This window comes from Rhinichthys klamathensis, unplaced genomic scaffold (genome assembly GCF_029890125.1).
Source record: "Rhinichthys klamathensis goyatoka isolate OS25496 unplaced genomic scaffold, OSU_Roscu_1.1 h1tg000330l_1, whole genome shotgun sequence".
Classification (NCBI taxonomy): domain Eukaryota; kingdom Metazoa; phylum Chordata; class Actinopteri; order Cypriniformes; family Leuciscidae; genus Rhinichthys; species Rhinichthys klamathensis.
In genome coordinates, this window is record NW_026606845.1 from 2,009,777 (window position 1) to 2,035,590 (window position 25,814).

Genomic DNA, 25,814 nt, shown 5'->3' on the forward strand with positions numbered 1-25,814 from the left:
TTTTCTTCTCTGCTTGTTTTAACAAGTCTAAAAATAAATAAAAATTAGTAAAATAATAAATGTATTAACACACAAACCACTGTTAATTTAACATAAAAGCAAGCAGGCTACTGCGTGCATGGTCTGGCATGACTGAATGCGCGCAAAGTGCGCTCCCTTAAAAAATCCTAAAAGCTGACAGTTCATCGCGATCTCACACATCTCTGTTATTATCAATGAAGCTGACTGCACAATCAATCTTTCATAATATCCACACTTTGTTTGTTATAATTAGAGGATTTGCCAGCATACAGAATTCAGCACTGAACAAAAAAGTCCGTTTTGAGCGGTGAGGGGAGTCTATCTTAAATGCTTCTGATTGGCCATTGCGTTCAAGAAATCAACACATATGTCTGTGATTGGCTACATCGCTCAACGCTGTAACCATGTTATGAATAGAAACTCTGGCCTGTAAATCGTTTCTATTTTGTTGTAGTTGTTCTTGTTGCTTTTCTGCAAGAGATGAATAAAAATCTTTTAGTTTTTATGTTTTATTCATAGATATTTCTAGTTTGCGGGAGTCCCGCGAATCGTTTTATTCTCCCGTAACCTGCACACACAGAGTGAGTGCATTACCGCCCGCGCGCGCGCTCGGCCATCAGATCTATGATGCGTCCTCAGATGTTTAATTAGATTGCTGGTGTTAAACGATGTACTTTCTTTCCCTCCTCTCGACACCTTAGCTGAACATAACTCACAGTCTGCCTTGCTGTTGTCATCACCCCTTATCTTGAAATGAGCCCAAACCGCCGACATTATACTTTCCTATGCCTCAGTTCACCTCGACAAAGCACTCGCGGCGGCCAGTTTCGTTTTGCAAAATGTACGTGGTATCGGTGCGTGGTATCGGCGAATTTTTATGAGTACGAGTACGAGTATATTAGGACAGTATCGGCCCGATCCCCGATGCCAGTATCGGTATTGGGCCATCCCTACTCTTGAGTGTTAATTTAACACTCATTTTAACACTTTAACACTCTTGAGTTCATTTAACACTGGAATTTTTACTGTGTGAGTTCATGGGTGGAATAAAAATTTGGCAGGGCTTTTACTTTCTGACCTCTTGACTTTCCACCTCTGTCTAACATACACATACATACATGCATACAGTTTACCAAGGGAAAGAGAGCTAAAGCAGAATACAGGAAAGCAAGAAGTTATAGCATTGTTTAAAGTTCAGAATATCAACAGCCTGAGCAAACCATCAGTTTAGTTCTAACATGCCCTTCTTAGAAAGGGGTAAGGATACTTATTGTATCAAATAATGAGACTAAGTTAGATACTTGCATGTCTCGCCCATTTGAATTAAACTGTCCTGATGCAATTTGTTGAGGCTCCAGTTGATCTTTGCTGATGTGGTCTTGATGAGAGAGAACCAGTGGGAGTCAGAGGATCTTTGGTGAATGGAAAGACAAGGCCGCAGCCTGGCGCAAGCTTGGGGGTCCTTGGGGGACTTATAGTTCAGCATCATCTTCACATTATAACTTATCAGGAAGGACCAAGAGAGTAAGAGAGCAAGAGGCTCAGAGAGCTAAGAGAGACAAGAGAGGACAAGAGGTGGTGTGGATGCAATTTATAACCTGAGAAAAGTCCAACCTCTCAGGGTTGGTTCGGCCAATAAGAAAGGTGGAAGTTCCAGGTGGGAGAATTCGGTTTATTGCTCTTTGTTGCAACACTCAAAAAAATGATATGTTGGCTTTACTTAACTTTTTTTTGTAAACAGGTTCCACCGGTTCCACATAACTATGTTTCGTTAAACAAACATAATATGTTCATGTAACTTCAACATCATGGAATTTGGTCATTTTAAGCGACCCAATTAATCTCTGAGCTAATGAGTTAATTAAGTGAATAACTGAGTGATGATTGAGCATTATTGAAGACACCTGATGTTAACAAGCAGAATCTCTGAAGGAGAAAACCGGAATGTTTAAGTCACCATTATGGAGATAAGTATTCGTTTTAGTTGGGCTCTTGACCATTAACTTATTAACTTTAGATTTTGTTTGGTTGCTGTACATGAGTTATAACAGCCGGATGAACAACAAACAAAGGTCATCTGATGGTATTGGTTGTGTTTTAACGTAATAATTATTTCACAATCATTTGACCTGAGTCACTGAACTTATATTAAACCGAATTTCTGAGTTAAGTTTACCTTATGGATAATAACAGCACTGTCATTGTAGAGCATACTATTTTTAGACTTTTCAATGAAATTCAAATGATCAAATCAAGAAATAAACTTCTTAAAAAATATGTTGAGTAGGCACACACAGACATCAAGAATCAGCATATGAATCTCAGCAATGGTGACAAACAGATCATAAGCTCATTATTTATTCATGCAGCAATGCATGATGGGAGCCATGAATGAGTTTTGATTGGTGGCACCCAGAATGCACTGCAACATGCTTTATAATTGTCACCATTGGTGAGATTCACAGGCTGATTCTTGATGTCTGTGTGTGCCTACTCAACATATTTTTTTAGGAAGTGTCTTTTTTATTTATTGATTTGATCATTTGAATTTCATTTAAAGGTAAAAAAAAATAGTATGCTCTACAATGACAGTGCTGTTATTATCCATAAGGTAAACTTAACTCAGTAATTCGGTTTCATATAAGTTCAGTGACTCAGGTCAAATGATTATGAAATAATGATTATGTTAAAACACAACCAACACCATCAGATCACCTTTGTTTATTGTTCATCCGGCTGTTATAACTCATGTACAGTAACCAAACAAAATCTAAAGTTAATAAGTTCATGGTCAAGAGCCCAACTAAAACACACACTTATCTCCATAATGGTGACTTAAACATTCCGGTTTTCTCCTTCAGAGATTCTGCTTGTTAACATCAGGTGTCTTCAATAATGCTCAATCATCACTCAATTATTCACTTAATTAACTCATTAGCTCAGAGTTTAATTGGGTCGCTTAAAATGACCAAATTCCATGATGTTGAAGTTACATGAACATATTATGTTTGTTTAACGAAACATAGTTATGTGGAACCGGTGGAACCTGTTTACAAAAAAAAGTTAAGTAAAGCCAACATATCATTTTTTTGAGTGAAGGGTGCTCATTTGCATGTGCACGCTGGATGGGTGGTAGCTGATAAAGAATATTCACGATTCTTATAATACTAATGCGTCACAAAGTTAGCAAAATGTAATGCAAATTAACAAATGGGGAACGAAGATTTGGAGTTTATAGAGACTAAACATGCTACAATTATGCTTTTGGTTAGCCATAGTATGCAAGTCATGTTTCAGACCAAAATAGTTTAGAAGAGAGAATGAAGACATAGGCCAAAACTAGATGGAAAATTAGATACATGTTAATACATTTATCACATGGTTATATACAGTATATATACTATATAGAACATCTAGGATTAAAAGGGTTCATTTCATTTAAATTAAGTCACATTCTTTTGGGTCGTAAAACTTATCAGCCTTACTGTGTCCTGTAAGAGGACACTGAGTTCTGTCAGTGTGTTAGCTTGATTTGGGGGAAGTTTCACAGACCTTTGTTGGGATAGTGAGTTTGCTAGATTATTCATTAAATATAATGAATCATTTGTGTGTGTCTGATTGGTCAAGACACTACACCAATTTACAAATGATTATTTTCACAAACACTGTTACAACCACAGTCCCACTGAAATTAAAGGACAGGAATTTAAAATGATTTCATAAAACTTTTCACATTCCAGGTCTGATTACCACCACACAGCTGGATGAATGCAGGGTAAGTTGTTGCTGGGTAAATTTCTGAAACATTAGCTAAATAATGCAAAATAATTTTGCCAGTGTTTTTGTATATAATATGCTAAACTATTTGTTGATTCTTTAACTTTGTAGCAGAATATGCAGGGCTGGCGCGTCCATATAGGCGAACTAGGCAATTGCCTAGAGCGGCACTTTTGTAGGGGCGGCAAAATGTGTGCCAACCGGGAATGAACAATTCACAAAATAGGTTATTTATTTGATTTACTGAGCTGCCGCCGCCCCGCAGCGCCGTCGCGCCCCTGCTCTCACAAGTCATGACAAGTAATTTTTCGCCTAGAGCGGCAGAAGTGCACGCGCCGGTCCTGAGAATATGAGCACCCTGTCAACACGTTGATCTCACAGTGATCTCTCCATATGATCACATTGGCCCTCATTTATCATTTTTTGCATAGAAACGGTGGTATATGTTGGCGTAAGATTATGCTTACACTCCTCTCACCGCCTGATTTATGAAGCTGTGCGTACCTTTGAAATCCAGGTGTACGCAACGCAATACCCTTGATAAATGCCGCGGCTGAAAACGATAATCATTAGAATAGCACGCCCCTATATATTCAAGTCTCCGCTTCCCCCACGCCCTCATTTTACGCCATGGACACACGGAAGACGGCAAAGAAGAGAAACTTCTCCGACGTGGAGCCGAAATGATCTATCACAATGCATTTTTTACAGCACAAGTTTTGAAACAATTAGCATTCAATTTCGAATCACGTCACGTGTATTGGGGTGTACAATAGTGATGATGATGATGTGATGTAGAGTACCATTCATTCACATTAATAATTGCATGACAATTTGTAATATTCTTCTTATTATTATTATGATTTTTATTATTAATGACGCTTATTGTTATTTAGAAGAAGAATGTCGTTATTATTTGTACTATTATTATTAATATTTAAAAGAAGAAGAATGTCATTTTTATTATTTTGTCAGTCTGAATTATTTTTTGGTCGTTGAAAACCTTTCATTACTGAACCCAGTCCGTGCGCACCTGCCGGGCCTGAGATAGGTCTAACTGCAGAACCGCAGAACCATATGTCATAGGACGACAGCGCCAGCCTAACCGTCTGAGGCCGGAAGTGGGCGCGGCAAGACATTGCGCTACTTCCGTGTTTTGGAATGTTTTAAAGTTTAAAACAACGTTATTATAAAAACTTTTTTAAACGATTTAATTGAACATATATATATGTATATATATATATATATAATCAAATAGTACACTGTAAAAATTACTACAACTGAATATGTTAAATCTAATCAATAAAATTGAGGCAACAAATGACAATCAATATTATTAATTAAATTTAACAAATTAGAATTGAGTAATAATTAACCAAATGAATTACTTAAAAGTTAACCATTTAAAATGAGTAATATTTACACATTTTTCTAAACAAAAATATCGGAATAACAGACTGATGTTAAAGATGAATTAAGAAATCTTTTTTTTTTTATTGCCATCATTGAAGACACCTGATGTTAACAAGCAGAATCACTGAAGGAGAAAACCGTAAATTTTAAGTCACCATTATGGAGACCAGTGTGTGTTTTAGTTGGGCTCTTGGCCCTTAAATCATTAACTTTAGATGTTGTTTGGCTGCTGTACGTGAATTATAACAGCCAGATGAACAAATAGAAAAGGTGATCTGATGGTGTTGGTTATGTTTTAACATAATCATTATTTCACAATCATTTGACCTGAATCACTGAACTCATATAGAGCCCAGTTTAGGTTTACTTTATTAATTATAGCAGCACTGTCCTTGTACAGTTTAATATTTTTAGATTTCACAAGGTAATCCATAGAATTATTTTTAAACGTGTTTCAAATACAAAAAAAACTATTTTTGTTTTTGTTTTGATTTAATTTTTAGACACACAGAGATCTAGAATCAGCCTGTGAATCTCAACAATGGTGATAATAACAACGCATGTTGCAGTGCATTCTGGATGCCACCAATCAAAACTCATTCATGGCTCCCATCATGGATTGCTGTATGAATAAATAATGAGCTTATGATCAGGTGATCTGTTTGTCACCATTGCTGAGATTCATACGCTAATTCTTGATGTCTGGGTGTGCCTACATAAAATGATTACTGAAGTTGTCTTTTTATTGTTTTGATCATTTGGTTTCATTGAAAATGCTAAAAATATGATGCTGTACAAGGCCAGTGCTGCTATAATTAATAGAGTAAACCTTACTCAGAAACTGGGCTCTATATGAGTTCAGTGATTCAGGTCAAATGATTGTGAAATAATGATTATGTTAAAACATAACCAACACCATCAGATCACCTTTTTTATTTGTTCATCTGGCTGTTATAATTCACGTACAGCAGCCAAACAACATCTAAAGTTAATGATTTAAGGGCCAAGAGCCCAACTAAAACACACACTGATCTCCATAATGGTGACTTAAAATTTACGGTTTTCTCCTTCAGTGATTCTGCTTGTTAACATCAGGTGTCTTCAATGATGGCAATAAAAAAAAGATTTCTTAATTCATCTTTGACGTCAGCAGAGGTGGGTAATCCAGGGGCCAAAGAGTAAAAGTCCTGCCATAAATTTATTCCACCCATGAACTCAGTAAGCTGATTTCACTAATTAGTTCTGTCTCCTGTCTGAATTAGCAAATCCAGGTGATTGGAAAAAAATACTGAGGAGGACTTTTACTTTCTGAACCTGGACTTTATACTAGGGCTGGGCGATTAATCGCACGATATTGTTATGTGCATTTAATCAGTAAAGCCGGTTCCTTGATTAGTAGTAAATCACCTTCACCTGCTTTCAGATGGAGCGGCATTTACTACAAAGAGCCGTAGTTCACTGACAAGCTGAGCCATATCGCGTTAAAATCGAGGACATATCGCCAGCGATATTTAATGCGATATGGCTCAGCTTGTCAGTTAACTACGGCTCTTTGTACACAGCAAAAACTCAGTGTTAAATGAACACACCTGGGAGTGTATATGAGTCCACACTCAAGAGTGTTAAAGGTAATGAGATATTTAAGTGATTAATTGAGTGATTGAGCATTATTGAAGACACCTAAAGCAGAATCACTGAAGGAGAAAAACGGAATTTCAGGTCACCATTATGGAGATGAGTGTTTGCTTTAGTTGGACTCTTGACCCTTATATTATTAAAGGTGCTCTAAGCGATGTCACGCGTTTTTTAGGCAAAAACATTTTTTGTCACATACAGCAAACATCTCCTCACTATCCACTGGCTGCCTGTCCCCTGAACACACTGTAAAGAAACGCGATCTCTGTAGACAGCCCAGGCTCCACAAACAGCAACAAAAGCAAACTGCGGCGACCTGCTCCCCGAAACATAACAAACTGTTCCAGCCAATGACCGACAAGAAGGGTTTGGGGGCGGGGTTAGTGTGCGGATGAGGAGGAGGGAGGGTCTAGCTAGCCTCCGTTTTGTTTGACAATAGTTCGAACGTCAACAAGAAGTGATGTCACCCAGGATCGCTTAGAGAACCTTTAACTTTAGATTTTGTTCGGCTGTTGTATCTGTGTTATGCCTGCCAGATGAACAAAGAAAAAAAAAAATATCTAATGGTGTTGGTTATATTATGACAATCATCATTTGAACTAATTGTTTGTGATTTATGCTGTTGGTTACAGCATAACTGAGATTCTGCATATATATCCAGAATTTGAGATATAATATAAAGGATTTCTTAAAAGTTGTAAAAAAAAAAAAATTCTTTCTTTTAAGCACACAAAGATATCAAGATTCAGTCAATGCATCTCAACAATGGTGATGAGCAGAATATTCAATTAGGAAAAGTAAATTACATAGACAATTGAGATCATAATTTATTCATACCGCAATGCATGATGGGAGCCATTAATGAGTTGTGATTGGTGGCAACAAGGATTATTATTGTCACCACGGTTGAGATCCACAGGCTGATTATTGATGTCTATGTTTCTAAATAAATGCATTTGAAAGTGATTTGATCAGAACAATTTTTATTAAATGTTTTGGATTATAAGAAAAATACAATTATCATATGCTGTAGAACCACAAAACTGGTGCTATCAAGTTAAACCAGATCATCTGAATGAGTTTCATTTTCCAGATCACAGCATGATTATGTCAAAACATAACCAACACTATCAGATCACACTTTTCTTTGTTCATTTAACTGTTATAAATCAATAACGGCAGACAAACAAAAATTAAACTTAAAGTATAAGGATCAAGAGCCCAACTAAAGCAAATACTGATCGCCATAACGGTGGCTTACAATTTTAGATTTTCTCCTTCAGTGATTCTGCTTGTTATCATCAGGTGTCTTCAATAATGCTCAATCATCACTAAATTAATCACTTAATTATCTCATTAACTTTAACACTCTTGAGTGTTAATTTAACACTCATAGAGTCATATCTGCATCATATCGTCCATCTGAAAGCAGGTGAAGGTGATTTACTACTAATCAAGGAACCGGCTTTACTGATTAGATGCGCATAACAATATCGTGCGATTAATCGCCCAGCCCTACTTTATACCTCTGGCCACATGTCAGCCAAGAGCAAAGAGTCTTAGATGGAATCCACTGAAGATAAAAGAAGACATTAAATCTGTGAGACACTTTAAACACTTTAAATCCCAACAGAACATTAAACACTAACAGATCTCCACTATATCATTATGTGCAAAAACACATAAAATCACATAAAGTAATTCACATAATTTTACTTTTTTGTTTAGTACATTTGACTGAGATTTTTCAGGAAACAACTGACTTTAGCCACAGCCTTAGAGGAAATCCACTGAGGAGAAAAGAAGACATTAAATCTGTGAAGATCTCAGCAGAGGAGGATTAAACAACTCCACAAACAGCATTACCAGCTTCACTTATTACTAACCAGACTCACTTTATTTCTGTCCGACATCTGCAGAAGTTTTATTGAGAATTAACAGAGGTTTAACTGTTTAATTTGAAGTCACCATAACAGTGATTAGTGTTTCCCTTAGTTGGGCTCTCAACTCTTAATATATATTTTGTCTTTTTTGGCTCCTGTGATAGTGTGTGTGTCAAACACATTTGCAGCAGCAAAGAAAGCTAAAGTGAAATGAGATCAGGTGATGATGTTTTTCTGTTGATGGATTTATACTCATAAAATAGCCTGATTCATTGAGGTTTTGATAATCCAACAGTTATATTGTTCCAGTAATATATTCACATCTGCAGCATGAGAATCTTTTCATCTTCGTCAAATAAGTCTTTTAACAAACATAAAAAAAAAAAACTGGCCTACATTGACATACACATAGGGCTGGGCGATATATCGCACGATATTGTTATGCGCATCTCGTCAGTAAAGCCGGTTCCTTGATTAGTAGTAAATCGCCTTCACCCGCTTTCAGATGGAGCGGCATTTACTACAAAGAGCCGTAGTTAACTGACAAGCTAAGCCATATCGCATTAATATCGCGGACGTATCGCCAGCGATATTTAATGCGATATGGCTCAGCTTGTCAGTTAACTACAGCTCTTTGTACACAGCAAAAACTCCAGTGTTAAATTAACACTCCTGGGAGTGTATATGAGTCCACACTCAAGAGTGTTAAAGTTAATGAGATAATTAAGTTATTAATTGAGTGATGATTGAGCATCTAAAGGAGAAAATCTAAAATTGTAAGTCACCGTTATGGCGATCATTGTTTGCTTTAGTTGGGCTCTTGACCCTTAGAATAATAACTTTAGATTTTGTTTGGCTGTTGTATCTGAGTTATAACTGCCAGATGAACAAAGAAATAAAGTGATCTAATGATGTTGGTTATATTATGACAATCACTATTTGATCATTATTTTTGTGATTTATGCTGTTGGTTACAGCATAACTGTGATTCTGGATAAATATCCAGAATTTTAGATATAATATAAAGGATTTCTTAAAAGTTGTTTTTAAAAAAAAAGTTTTTATTTTAGGCACTCACAGACTTCAAGATTCAGTCAATGCATCTCAACAATGGTGATGAGCAGAATATTCAATTAGGAAAAGTAAATTACATAGACAATTCAGATCATAATTTATTCATACCGCAATGCATGATGGGAGCCATTAATGAGTTGTGATTGGTGGCAGCCACTGCAACATGCATTATTATTGTCACCATTGTTGAGATTCACAGGCTGACTATTGATGTCTGTGTTTCTATATGCATTTAAAAGGGTTTTGATCAGAACAATGTTTATGAAATATTTTGTATTATAAGAAAAAACTGATAATCATATGCTGTACAATCACAAAGCTGTTGCTAATGAGTTAAACCGAACTATCTCAATAAGTTTAATTTTTCAGATCACAGCATGATTATGCCAAAACATAACCAACACTATCAGATCACACGTGTCTTTGTTCATTTAACTGTTATAAATTAATAACAGCAGACAAATCAAAATTAAAGTGAAAGAATAAGGGTCAAGAGTCCAACTAAAGCAAACACTGATCGCCATAACGGTGGCTTACAATTTGTGATTTTCTCCTTCAGTGATTCTGCTTGATATCATCAGGTGTCTTCAATAATGCTCAATCACTAAATGAATCACTTAATTATCTCATTAACTTTAACACATATCTGCATCATATCTTCCATCTGAAAGCAGGTGAAGGCAATTTACTACTAATCAAGGAACCAGCTTTGCTGAAAAAATGCGCATAACAATTTCGTGCGATTTATCACCCAGCCCTACCTCAGTGATTGGGTCTATTTCATGATGATTATAAAACCATCATCACCTGATCTCATTTCACTTTAGCTTTCTTTGCTGCTGCGAATGTGTTTAACACACACACTGCCATAGCTGCCAAAATAGACATTAGATGAAATAAGAGTTAAGAGCCCAACTAATGGAAACACTAATCACTGTTATGGTGACTTTAAATGAAACAGAGTTAAACCTCTGTTAATTCTCAATAAAACTTCTGCAGACCTCTGACAGAAATAAAGTCAGTCTGGTTAGTAATAAGTGAAGCTGGTAATGCTGTTTGTGGAGTTGTTTAATCCTCCTCTGCTGAGATCTTCAGATTTAATGTCTTCTTTTCTCTTCAGTGGATTTCATCTAAGGCTGTGTCTGAAGTCAGTTGTAGTTCTTGTGTTTCTGCTCGTCTCTTTTTCTGTTCTCTTCTTTCCTTCAGTGATTCTGTTTGTTAACAGGCTTTATTAAGGTTGCAATTACGCTATATTTAATATACACAGATTATTTTGGCTACGATAAGATCCAGTTCTGGTTAATTTCTTTACTCTTGGCTGACATGTGGCAAGAGGTGTAAAGTCCAGGTTCAAAAGTAAAAGTCCTCCTCAGTATTTTGTTCCAATCACCTGGATTTGCTAATTCAGACAGAAGACAGAACTAATTAGTGAAATCATCTGACTGAGGTCATGGTTGGAATAAACTTATGGCAGGACTTTTACTCTTTGGCCCCTGGATTACCCACCTCTGGACGTCAGTCTGTTATTCCGATATTTTTGTTTAGAAAAATGTGTAAATTTTACTCATTTTAATTGGTTAACTTTTAAGTAATTCATTTGGTTAATTATTACTCAATTCTAATTTGTTAAATTTAATTAATAATATTGATTGTCATTTGTTGCCTCAATTTTATTGATTAGATTTAACATTTTCAGTTGTAGTCATTTTTACAGTGTAGGCTATAAAAGATAAGAATTATGTTTTGTCCTATTAACAAAAGATAATATAGTACTATTAACAAATGTTAATAGTTTTTTAAAAGTTAAAATTATACTTTATCCATTTGTTTTGTTGAGTCAAAAGATTAACAATATAAATTGAACAAAGCTTAAAAAACAAAAACAAAAAAAACAAAGCTTGAGCATTTGAACATACGGAAGCCCTGAACGTAAAAAAAAAAAAAAAATCAGTAAAAAAAAACCCCAAAACACTAGCATTTCGAGATTGAAGTCGAAATATTTCGAGATTAAAGTCGAAACCAAAAAAAAAAAAAAAAAATCAGTAAAAAACAACAACAACTAGCATTTCGAGATTAAAGTCGAAACATTTCGAGATTAAAGTCGAAACATTTCGAGATTAAAGTCGAAACATTTCGAGAATAAAGTCGAAACATTACGATAATACAGTCTTCCATAGAAGTGTGTGCATTCATAACAGTGTGCGTCCACTGGCTCAGAGCGCGCGTGTGTGTGTGTGTGTTATCTGGGCTTTCAACAAAATTCTACACAGGTGCTAATCTACCAACAAGAATTACCATGGCGTTGCCTATTATAGACGAGCGCACAGACTCCGCCGGAGTAGGTATCACAATGGTCCAAACTTTATGTGGCAGTGTTTTTTAAATGTTTTCGTGCTCGTCTAGGCAACACTATCTGGGTCGAGAACACAACAGTAACCGTTCTGTCTCCCTCTTCACCGTAAATACGTTCTGGATAGATTTTATCATTCTGTATCCAATCATTTGGCCGGATCCCGTGATTTCCTCAGATTTAATAACCACTAATGGTGGTTGAGGAGAGATTCTCTGATATGATTGTAAAGCGCTTTGAGTGTAGACATATGAAAGCGCTATATAAATGCCTCATTCATTCATTAATTAATTAATTCATTCATAAAGCTGGATATCTCCATCCAGTCTGAAAAGTGTTTTCCGGGTTGGTTTTCCTATAGGCTAAAGTCTATTCCGGCGCAGTATATTTTATAACGTCCTATAATGGTAGCCTAATGCTGGTAGATTGGCACCTGTTGAATTTCCTTTTGTTGAAATAAAACACACACACACAGTGTGAAACACTCGCTATGCACCATTATGAATGCCTGTGTGTGGCAATGTGAAACAATGGCAAGCACACACGCAACTTCCACGGAAGACTGTATTCTCGTACTCTCGAAATGTTTCGACTTTAATCTCGAAATGTTTCGACTTTAATCTCGAAATGTTTCGACTTTAATCTCGAAATGTTTCGACTTTAATCTCGAAATGCTAGTTTTTTTTTTTTTTACTGATTTTTATTTTATTTTTTAACGTTGCGGTTTCGCTTTAATCTCGAAATATTTCGACTTTAATCTCGAAATGCTAGGTTTTTTTTTTTTTTTTTTTACAGATTTTTTTTTTTTTTTTTACGTTGCGGTTCAGGGCTTCCGTAGGTTTCGACTTTAATCTCGAAATGTTTCGACTTTAATCTCGAAATGTTTTTGGGGGGTTTTTTTACAGATTTTTTTTTTTTTTTTACGTTGCGGTTTCGACTTTAATCTAGAAATATTTCGACTTTAATCTCGAAATGCTAGGTTTTTTTGTTTGTTTTTTTTACTGATTTTTTTTTTTTTTACTGATTTTTTTTTTCTATGTTGCGGTTCAGGGCTTCCGTATGAACATATGATTTAATTGAAAATATTTTTTAATTCTCAACCAACAATTTTTTTTCATAGACCATACACAACAATTATATGATAAACTGAAAAAACAAAAATTATTAATTTAAATAAAATGTTTTTTTTTCCTCTGAAATATCAAAAGATCGTTATGTGCTCATAGGTGAAATAAAATACAATTAATGCAATTCTCATGGTCAGAAAATTGAACAAATGCTGTACAATACTACGCCAAAAACAAATTAAATCTCTGTAGATCTAGAACAAAATAGTGTCATAATTCAGCTTAAGTATAGTTCAGTGTTGATTCATTTCTGTTGTAAAAAAAAGTTATTATTTCAGTTAATTAATCTATAGGCTTTAGCCATTCTGATGTCTTCGTCCAGCTCTGTTCAGTTCTCATATTATGGTGAATCAAGCAGAATCACTAAAGGAAAGAGAAACAACAAGAACAGAAAAAAAGATAAACACAAGAACTACAACTGACTTCTAGCCACAGCCTTAGATTAAATCAAATGTAGACAAAAGACATTAAATCTCTCTAGTTCTCAGCAGAGGAGGATTAAACAACTCCACAAACAGCATTACCAGCTTCACTTATTACTAACCAGACTGACTTTATTTCTGTTAAGTCTACAGAAGGTCTTATTGAGAATTAACAGAAGTTTAGATGTTGATGATTTATTGAAAATGTTTGATCACCATTATGGCGATGAGTGTTTCCTTTAGTTGGTCAGATTTGACTCTCAGCTTTTATTCTGAGTTTGTGGTTTTTGTAACAGGTTTTACCATAAAACGTAATTTGTTACAAAGAAAGCCAAAAACAATGATGATCAGGTGATATAGTTTTCAACAACAAAAAATAGAATAAGGCACTTATCTCATCACTGTCCAAAAGTGGTTATATGATGTTAATACATTATTTTCACTAACAATACTCTCTTGCCACAGATCGGACATTCTGATTTTTGACTTTTAAAAAACATTATGGGGATTTTTTTTTTTCCAAGACACAGACATCAAGAATCAGCATATGAATCTCAACAATGGTAACATGCTTCATGCCGCAATGCATGCTGGGAGCCATACGTTTTATATTATTGTGGCTCCCAGCATGCATTGCGGCATGAAGCATGTTACCATTGTTGAGATTCATATGCTGATTCTTGATGTCTGTGTCTTTAAAAAAAAATCCCCATAATATATTTAAAAAATAAAAAATCAGAATGTCCGCTCTGTGTCAAGAGAGTATTGTTAGTGAATATAATGTTTTAACATCATATAACCACTATTGGACAGCGATGAGATAAGTGCATTATTCTATTTTTTGTTGTTGAAAACTATATCACCTGATCATCTTTGTTTTTGGCTTTCTTTGTAATAAATTACGTGTATTGGTAAGACCTATTACAAAAACCACAAACTGGGAATAAAAGCCAAGAGTCAAATCTGACCAACTAAAGGAAACACTCATCGCCATAATGGTGATCAAACATTTTCAATAAATCGTCAACATCTAAACTCCTGTTAATTCTCAGTAAGACCTTCTGTAGACGTGACAGAAATAAAGTCAGTCTGGTTAGTAATAAGTGAGGCTGGTAATGCTGTTTGCGGAGTTGTTTAATCCTCCTCTGCTGAGAACTAGAGAGATTTAATGTCTTTTGTCTACATTTGATTTCATCTAAGGCTGTGGCTAGAAGTCAGTTGTAGTTCTTGTGTTTATCTTTTTTTCTGTTCTTGTTGTTTCTCTTTCTTTCAGTGATTCTGCTTGTTGACAGCAGGTGTTCATCATTAATGCCCAATCATCACTTAATTAATCCCTTAAGTATCTCATTAACTTTAACTCTGATTCAGAGTTATTTTAACTCTCTGTAGAGAGGGACCAAATGTTCTCTGAGCAGAGTTAATTTAACTCTGGGGATTTTGCTGTGAAGGAATACTTATGCCTACAAATCAAATGCTTTGGTAAAGTCACACAAATGAAACATTGAAGTCCATGTTTCACAAAAATAAACACTGAAGTTTATAATTACTATGTTTTAGTTTTTTTACAGTGGGTCATAATCTATCATGTCTTTTAGTTTGTCAGTGCGTTTTGTGGTGTTAGGAATTGTTCTTCTGCGCAACTCAAAACGTGCGTACACCACCTCCTGAGCTGGCGTAGGATTTGAGCGTGCTGTAAGCCAACGTCCATATTGATAAATCTCAAAGTCACCAAGGTTTTGGGTATACGCCAGGTGTACGCTGGAAATTTGGTGTACGCACTTTTGATAAATGAGGGCCAATGTGAGCTCATAGAGAGCTAAAAGTGTAACCGCACAGCACTCTCACTGTGTGCTCATATTATGGCCACAATTTGAGTCACCCTAGCTAGAAATGTTATTGGACATGGTCTCCAACATCACTCGGACGTCAAATTCTGGTTGAAAATGAAAATTGGGTTGACATTTAAACATTTGATGTCAGGCTCCAACGTCATTAAACAACTCCACAAAAAGCATTACCAGGTTCACTTATTACTAACCAGACTTTATTTCTGTCATATGTGTGGAAAAATTCTTATTGAGATTAACAGAGGTTTAGATGTTGATGGTTTAATGAAGTTAATAGTTTGGTTTGATGTCACCATTATGGTCATCTGTGTTTGCTTTAGTTGGGCAGTTTAACTCTTAATGTTTTTTCTCTGTTTGCTGTTTGTTATGGCAAGAACAGCAAGAGAAAACATGATCAGAGGATGTCAGCTGCTTGATGATGATAACTATATATTCAACATGTAATGCACTGATCAACTTTTAGACCATCATATGTGTTATTAATCTCATATAATTGATTATAGTAATGTTTCTACAGCGTGATATCCAAACATGATTACAATAGAAAATGTGTATATTATGTATAAAAGGAAACTTTTGAATCTATTACTACATGTGGTGAAAACTACTCCAGTGATGAAATAATGGCACTTCATTATGATTGTATCTTTTTTATCAAAAAGTAGCCAACATACTTGATCACATCTCTTGCTATAACAAACACTCACCTGTTAGCAAAAACAAACATCACATAGTCAAGGGGCCAAAGAGTCAAACTAAAGCAAACACTGACCTCCACATTGGTGACCAACCTATTACTTTCAAACAAACTCTTTAAAGCTGCAGTCTGGCGTTTTTCCTCTTTATCGCCATCTCTGTTCGAAATCTGCAATTGCAGTCATTCACGGAATTATCAACTTTACGTGAGTTGTACTTCAACACCCTCGACACGGCACAGCGCGGATGAACACAATGTTTGAGGAGAGTGTGGGGCTGTCAGTCGCCGCCGGTGTCGATGTCATTCAGAATCACAGATTATTCTTTTTGGAAGTATGACCAACATAAGAATTTTCACTGGAAAATGTCATCTGAACTAGAAAGAAACATCCACTTTTGTTCTGGTTCTGACATTACAGTAAATCGCGCTGATTAAATCTAACAATTGCTTATAAGTTATCATATCCCGCAAAACCGTGCAAATTATACTATGTTCTCAACTTGTTAATGTTAACAACGTCAGCATGCATTGCGTGACTACATGTAATGTCTTTCCGATATGTAGGCATATCCTTGTTTTCGCATGGGTCCGGTTACTGTCTCTTTTTTTCTGTAGCCACTCCGAAGTCCGAACGAAGTCTTTTGCATTTTACAGCGGGTGAATCTCCAGTTGTCACTGATGATCGTCGTTTGAACCTTTCTGGATCCGCCATCAAATTAATACGTTTAATTATATCAAGTGCTGTGAGAAAAGGCTATAAATCTCCACCTCCAGCATCCTCACACGCAATATAGCCTACTAGCCGAGACTCCTTCTTTATGTGTACAGATGTGTGTGTACAGATGTGACGTAATGACGCAAAGACATGCTCGAATCTCCCGCGGAAATCCACCAGTACCACTGGAATTAAAAACATTATTACAAGCTTACCGCTTTGAATCTAGCTAAGGCAAGCAGATAGTTTTGTACACTGGCTGGTTATGTATTTTATCAAATATGTATTTTGGATAATTTTTAACCCAAAAAAAGCTACGGACTGCAGCTTTAAAGAGGTTCAGTCCCGTGTCTGCTAGGAAACTTTAGAATGTTAGGGGATAATGTTCTATCAATGCTATCACTAAACATGCTTACACAGCAAAATCACCAGTGTTAAATTAACACTGCTCAGTGTTTATATGAGTCCACACTCAGAGAGTGTTAAATGAACACTGAAGCAGTGTTAATAAGATAATTAAGTGATTAATTGAGTGATAATTGAGCATTATCGAAGACACCTGATGTTAACAAGCAGAATCACTGAAGGAGAAAATCGTAATTGGTAAGTTACCATTATGGAGATCAGTGTTTGCTTTAGTTGGGCTCTTGACCCTTAAGTATTTAACTTTAGTTCTTTGTTTGGCTGCTGTACCTGAGTTATAACAGCTAGATGAACAAAGAGAAAAGGTGATTTGATGGTGTTGGTTGTGTTTTAACATTATCATTATCTCACAATCATTTGACCTGAATAGAGCGCAAGTTACATTTACTTTATTGATTATAGCAGCACTGTCCTTGAAAATCATAATATTTGCAACTTTTACAATGTAACCCAAATAATTTCTTAAAACTTAATCACATACAAAACTTTTTTTTTCTTTTTTAAACAGACATCAAGAACCAGCCTGTGACTCTCAACAATGGTGACAATTATAAAGCATTTTGCAGTGTATTCTGGATGCCACCAATCAAATATCATTCATGGCTCCCATCATGCATTGCTGCATGAATAAATAATGAGCTTATGTTCAGAGGTCATCGGTTTGTCACCATTGTTGGGATTCATACGCTAATTCTTGATGTCTGTATGTGCCTACCTGAAATACTTTTTAAGGTGTTTTTTTTTTTGTAATGATTTGATCATGTGGATTTAATTAAAAAGGCTAAAAAAATGCATACTCTACAATGACAGTGCTGCTATAATCCATAAGGTAAACTTAACTCTGAAATTATGCTCTTAACCCTCTGGGGTTCCTCATTTTAGACTCACACTCAGGACCTTCGGGTCAAAAATGACCCGGAGGGCGGCATTAAGATACATTTTATCTGAGTAAAATCAATGAAATATATTTTTGTTCAATAATATTTTTTCTTTTCTTTTTTGGTGTTTTGAGATAATTTTATAATTTATAATTAATATTTATGCAATAATTAAGACCCATTTTTTCCCATTGAATATAATAGAAAATTTATATATATATATATATATATATAATTAAAAAAAAAATTTTATTAAAGCTGTATTTCATTTTAGAGTCAAGTCTAGACCTCATGAAAGCAATTTTCGAAATGAGATCGGAGCCATCTGGTGGACACACTGAGCATTTTTATCACGCAATAGCACATTTTTACCACTAGTGGATTTACAGCTCTCTGTAGAAACCTATGGTAGAAACACTCTAGTGATTTTTTCACATATTGTTTAATTTTTTCAGGTTTTTGATTTTAATATATAATAACAGATTCTCAAAGACTATATTTGTCATTTTTTTAAATTTTTTAAATTTTTTTTTTTTTTTTGGTTGGTTTAAATGGTAATTTTAAGTGGCAGTTTTACTTTATAATACAGTCAAACCTGAACATTGCATTATAAAGAGAACAAATGGAAAAAAAAATTGTCACCCATTGTTTTAAGAGATTCACCCCTTCACTGTTGTGTGCTTTTTTTCTGCATCCTGGCTGTTTTGTAGATTGTATGCACAAAAAAACTCTGTATTTTCACATTTTTGCCAATTTCCCATTCATTTCCTATGGGGGTCATTTTTGACCCGAAGACCCTGAGTGTGACTTTTTTTTACGACCACTTACGACTTTTAAAATCCTTTCCCCAATTTTTGTGGGTGTTCATATACCAAGTACCAAAAAAGTCACCAAGTTTTGGACCATTCCGATGAAGCTACGATTTTTAACATTTTTTTATTTAAACTAGGGCTGTCAGTTAAACGCGTTATTAACGGCGTTAACGCAAACCCATTTTAACGGTGTTAATTTTTTTATCGCGCGATTAACGGTCTTTTTGGCCTAGCAAACTTTGTAGGTTTTTTTTCACATGCTTTTGCAACAGGACGGCATGCGGGCCGCTGCGCTATGAAACCCATTCATTTCAATGGCTTGCGCCGCGCGAGGACGTTTTGAAAGCGCAAGCGGATCTAGCTAGACCGGAAACAAAACAACAGGCACGCCGCACACACTTGTTTGGGCTTGCGAGCCGGATGCGCGAGCGCGAATCTCTCTGCTCGCGCGCGGAATATAATGTGCCGAGCACGAATCTCTCTGCTCGAGTCGCGCGCGCTCTCAGATACACGCTGCTCTTGTAAGAATTTTCTCTGGGCTCACTCAGAGAATATACCTGCACTTAAAACGTGTTCAGTGCAATCGCGAATCTCTCCTCTTCCCCAGCTAACAATTTTAGGTTATAAGAATGTTTTCATAACGTTCCCATTAAGTTATAAAAACGTTATTTCTGAATGTTATAGGAACGTTCAAAACGTCCAGTTTTGAGTGGATGACGAGCGTGAGACGCCGAAATGGATGCCAATAAGATTCTGAATGGAAAGTTTACTTTTAAAAAGTTGCCAAATGGTTCCATTGACAAGACCAAAGTGATCTGTGTGTTTTGTCGTTGTGAACTGAGCTATCATCATCGCAGCACGTCCAGTCTGAATACCACTTGATGATGGCCAGCACACACACACACACACACACACACACACACACACACAGCTGATGCGAATTCTCCGCCCCCTCGTCAATATCAGGACCTCGTCAGTATTTATTTCACCCTTTTATTGATGGACAGTGTTATATTGTGTGAGAGATTATTTGCTCCAAGTGATAATGTTTTTGTGTGAAATTGAACAGTATATGCCAATATTGTTTTCAATAAAAAACATTTGCACAAAGCAAGCCGATCCACTTTTCCATGTTGATAAGAGCATTAAAATGAGAAAAAAATAATGGGACAAAAAGAAATCAAGAGACATTTAGAATAGATAAAAATGTGCGATTAAACGCGATTAATCACGAGTTAACTATGACATTAATGCGATTAATCGCGATTAAATATTTTAATCGTTTGACAGCACTAATTTAAACGCTTCGGGTCATTTTTGACCCGAAGAACCCCAGAGGGTTAATTAATTAAGTGATTCAGGCCAACTATTGATTATGTTAAAACACAATCAACACCATCATATCACCTTTTCTCTTTGTTCATCAGGCAGGTAAAACTCAGGTATAACAGCCAAACAAAGAACTAAAGTTAATGATTTAAGGGTCAAGAGCCCAACTAAAGCAAACACTGATCCCCATAATGGTAACATACCTATTACGATTTTCTCCTTCAGTGATTCTGCTTGTTAACACCAGGTGTCGTCGATAATGCTCAATTATCACTCAATTAATTACTTTATTATCTCATTAACTTTAACACTGCTTCAGTGTTCGATGAACACTTTCTGAGTGTGGACTCATATAAACACTGAGCAGTGTTAATTTAACACTGGTGATTTTGCTGTGTACAATGTTTTTAGAGAGTGTTATCCTACCTTTTAGAAAAAGCATTTGGGTAACAAAAATAAAATTAGTTACAGAAAACATTACAAGACCATAACATGCTCTCAAAACATTCATAGAACAATAACATGTCTAGCTGGGATGAGCTCATATTGTGGTCATAGTTTGAGCACACAGTGAGAGTGCTGTGAGGTTACACTTTTACACCACTGTGAACTCAGATTGCTGACGTTGTGACCACATGGTGAGATCAAAGTGTTGACTGGGGCAATTCATTTTTATTTGACTTCAAATAGTCCACAGTACACACCTTTAGTTTTTGGTTTTATGTGTAAAGCTCAATTGTGATTTCAGAGTCAGACCATAGGACAATGTGTAGAAAATCTTCTTGCCCGGATAGAAAACATTACAGATGAAGTGCTCCCTTTGACCGTAAGACAAAAATGACAAAATAATACATAAATTATACTATAGCAATGCTTTCTTTTGTTTCAACATTTACAAATAACCCCATTTATGTGCTTACTAAAATAGGATGTGAAAAAAATTTGGAATATGGTCCTCAACGCATCAGAGAAGGTTTTAGTGCCATCATCAGCTGACCCAAATAAACTGGTGTCAGATGGAAACCGTGTGTTAAAAGCCAGTGAGAAGCTGGTGTCCATGCTGGTGCAGCCGACAGACACATATGCCAATGTCAGTTTTACTCTTGACTCTGTGGGTAAGTGAAAACCAAACTATTTTGACTTTTCTAGATGGCCTAATTGTTAATACGAATTCATTTAATAATTGTATTTTTTAATCAGAGGTACAAATCTTCATGGTTGGACCAAATGCAACCTTAGATAAAATCCCTCGACTTAACACAACATATTCTTTTGTGGACATTGATCTCATTGGGATTGCCAAGAACAACGATGAAAGTATGTGACATGTTTTACTTTGATTAAATAAAAAATAAATAAAAAAAACCTAGAAAGAGACATCACTAACAACAATAAAAAAGAAAGTGAATGCATTTAATTGTGTTTAAGCTTCTGTTTCTGTCACACAGGATCAGCTGCTGTGGCTTTATTGAGTTATACCACAATGGAGAATCTCCTGAAGCCAGACTTCTTCAACACATCAAATGACACGATTAAAACCATGATGTCCACTGTGATCTCAGCTACTCTTCCCAAAACCACCAACACTAACCTCACCAAACCAGTCCACTTCACCTTCAAACACATCAGAGTGAGAGACGGAAATGTGTTTTTGTCCAACCTGAGAACTGATGAACATCTGGAAACATATAATATTCCAATACTATGTCACAACCAATTCGTACACTAAAAAAAAGTGGTTGCCAGTACTTTACCGTAAAAAAATATGGTAGAAACATTTATGTTTGACGCCACTGAACTAAAGTTTACATAAAAAAATTGGCAGCTTGTTGGAAGTGCTTTATCTTAAAAATACGGTGGTAATATTTTAGGTTTTATGGAACTGAACTTGATAACTGGCAGCTCTGGTTGCCAGCAATTTACCAAAACAATATTGTATTACAAACAAATTTGTCACAAAAGTTGTTATTGAGAATGACCAGAAGTTTAGATGTTGATGCTTTATTGAAAATAATAAAGTTTGAAGTCGCCATTATGGAGATCAGTGTTTGCTTTAGTTGGGCTCTTGGCCCTTTACTTTCTAACTTTAGATTTTCTCTGACTGCTTTCACTGTGTGTTTTATAAAGCACTTTCGTTATGGCATGTTATCTATTTTTGATGATAAAAAAATCGTCATGTAGTGATGTGATTCACTGATCTCATTAAGAGTCTTATCTTTTATTGTATGAGGTCTGTTTTATGTATTTCATGTTTATGAGTATAATAGCTCTGTGACCCTACTGTATGCGAGCCAGAAGTGGGAAACAGATAATCAGAAGAAGCTTAAAAACACAGTGTATAAAATTAATTTTGTATGATTTAGACCCACAACTTAGACCCACACAGACATCAATAATCAGCGTATTAATCTCAACAACAGTGACAATCAACAAAATAATAATATAAAACTCTAAACATTATAAAACAAGCTACTAAAAAGTCGTAAAAGTAAAATGGCTATTTATAACCAAGCTGCCAGTTTCTTAACGTAAATTTCACAGGTTTTTTTTTTTTACATTGTGTTTTTTTTTTTTTTTTTGCACGTAAATTTAAGTCCCATAAAACATAAAAGTTTGCCACCATATTTTTTAAGGTAGAATTCTGGCAATCACAGCTGCCGTTTTTTTACTGTAAATTTCACATGTTTTTGTTTTTTTTTACAGTGTTTTACGAATTTGTACGATTAGTCTAAGCCCCAATGATGGGTAGGGGTGGGCTCAGGAGTAGGTAATTAATACGAATTGGGCAACTCGTAAAATATGTACGAATTGCCCTGATATCGGGTTGAAAATTCATTTTTTTATTGTTTTCTGCATGTTCTTTCTTCTTTTTGCAGGAGTTTGACCCCAAAGGTTCCCTGTCCTGTGTGTACTGGAATATCAGAGAGTGGATTGTAGATGGTTGTTCTGTTTTAAAGACCAATAGCAGCTACACTGTGTGTTCGTGTGTTCATCTGTCGACATTCGCTGTCATCATGCAAACCAGCCGCCCACCAGAGGTACGAGAACATTTATAGTGAGCATTGAAGAACAGCACAGATTTGGCACTCATGTTCTCTGACATGTTTTCTCAGAGAGACTCACTGGTGGAGCTGTTGAATTTGGTGTGTGTGTCCGTGGGGCTGGTGTTCTTCAGTTTGGCCCTGTTGACGTTTGCCCTTTGTCAGTGGAGTCCTAGAGTGAATAATGTGGCTCGAATCAACCTCTGCATCAGTCTTCTGTTGGCTCACCTTCTGTTCCTGCTCACACAACAGTTCCTGAGCCTCATAAACCCTGATAAGGTGAGAATGATGAAGGAGCTCTACAGCTCAGCACAGTCTCACTGAGAATCATCATAACCGTCTCTCATGATCTCCAGGTGTTGTGTGCCGTGATATCAGGAGTGCTGCATTTCCTCTTTCTCTCCGGCTTTGTGTGGATGTTCATTGAAGCTGTGCTTCTCTTCATCTGTGTGAAGAACCTATCACAGATCAGCTCCATTAATAGGGAGGCACTTAGCAATGAATTCCTGTGTGTGATTGGATATACGGTTCCTCTGGTTGTGGTGGCCATGTCTGCTGTGGTGGATCCTAAAGGCCATGGAAGTGAAATGTGAGTTTAATTTGAGTGACTCATTGCTCAAAATCTTCATCCATGTTTGTTCATTGATTATTTGACTATATCTTCCTCCAAACAGATGCTGGATTCAAACTGATGAAGGTTTCATCAGGAGTTTTCTAGGACCGGTTTGCATGATACTATCAGTAAACACATTTCTCGTTTAATTTTGCTCATGACTTTGTATTAAATGCGGAAAAAAATGGGATTAATTATATATTTTTTTACTTTGCAGTCAAACACAATTCTCTTCATCAAGATCATCATCAATCTGAACTCAACTCTCAAAAATCTGAACGCTGAAGTTTCACAGATGAAACAAACCAAGTAACAAACATGATTCAATTGCTCTATTTAAAAAAACAAAACAAACATATAGTCAAGTACGACACATTAAGTATATTATTTTTCTGTTTTTCTGCAGGATTATGGTATTTAAAACACTGGCTCAGTTTGTGGTTCTTGGTTGCTCCTGGATTCTGGGTTTCTTCACTAATGGCAGGAAGGAGCTGGAGATCCTCTTCCTGATCTTGAACTCCCAGCAGGGAACCTTCATCTTCCTGGTCTATTGTGTCCTCAATAATGAAGTCAGGCATTTTTCCATCCTATAAGTAAACCATTTCAGTGTCTCTATAGACAGTATGAGGAAGAATCTAAAAATGCATCTAAAAATTCAAATCTAGTCTCTTAAAACAACTTTTTTATATTGTTTAATATAAACAAACTCCATTGCAGTTCATGCTCGGCTCAGCTCCTCTCGTCTCTTTCTTGTCCAGGTTAGACAGCAGTACAGGAACTGCTTCAGACGTCTTTGCTGTGGATGCAAACAACACTGAGGACTACAGCTAAACTTCAATATTTTACAAGTAAATGTTGGTAAATAAAAATTAAAAAACCTGAAAACTATTTTTATGTGCATGGTAAAGGGAAATAACAAATAAATTTACATTGTATAGAATCAGTTATTTAGTAGAGTTATAAATTATATTTTTGTTTGTCAAATTTAGAAAGCTGACTGTTTCTTCTGTAAGGACACATTTTACAGTATATTACTTTAAATATTCATACGACTCATACAAAATATATCATATAAATGCAAAAAAAAATTCAGGATGGAGGACCACAGGTTTTATGGGTATTGTGATATACATTTTTAAATAAACTATAAAAGTAACTCAATGAACAGATAATGTCTCATTCAAAATTAATCTGTATTGTCATTTGGCTGAAATTGTGTATTAAAACAAATTACTAGATTGCATTTTGCTTTTGTTATATATCCTACACTCTAAAAAGAGATGTGTTAAAAAAGCAACACACAGATGGTATTTTGACACATGTTGTGTAGATTTTAACACACATTGGGTCTCATTCATGAAACATTCGTAAATATACGAGTAAATATGCAAGTGATTTGCGCGTAAAGAGACCTTCCCGAAAACTCTTCTCCTGATTCACAAATACTTCGTAAATGTCAGATGTGATAGTGAAATGTGTGTGTGTTAATGAATTCCAATCAGTCGTAAATGGGATGCGCGTGCACGTTTATTCTCAATTACCATAAATCCCGCCCATTAAATCCGACTGACAACTATATATGGGCATCATATTATGACATGAATGCGAATGAAAAAAAATTCTCAGATGCAGAAATTGAAGTTTTATTATCAGAAGTTCATTCAAAACGCCACATTTATTTTCAAGCGTACATAGTGGCGTATCGGGTCCTAAAAAAAAAAGGAAGCTTGGCAGCATATTACAGATGCAGTTAATGG

At 35.7% G+C, this 25,814-nt stretch overlaps 1 protein-coding gene across 1 annotated transcript; it reads left to right on the plus strand.

Moving 5' to 3' along the window:
- Positions 1–21,075: 21,075 nt before the first annotated feature.
- On the plus strand, positions 21,076–25,033 carry LOC130105847 (adhesion G protein-coupled receptor E3-like). Its single transcript, XM_056272049.1, has 11 exons — positions 21,076–21,229; positions 21,332–21,518; positions 21,604–21,720; positions 21,852–22,033; positions 23,280–23,441; positions 23,517–23,723; positions 23,801–24,033; positions 24,119–24,185; positions 24,275–24,366; positions 24,464–24,626; positions 24,816–25,033. Exons 2-11 carry the CDS (start codon positions 21,353–21,355, stop codon positions 24,873–24,875), a joined length of 1,449 nt encoding a protein of 482 aa, XP_056128024.1. The 5' UTR covers positions 21,076–21,229; positions 21,332–21,352; the 3' UTR covers positions 24,876–25,033.
- The last annotated feature ends 781 nt before the right edge of the window (positions 25,034–25,814 follow it).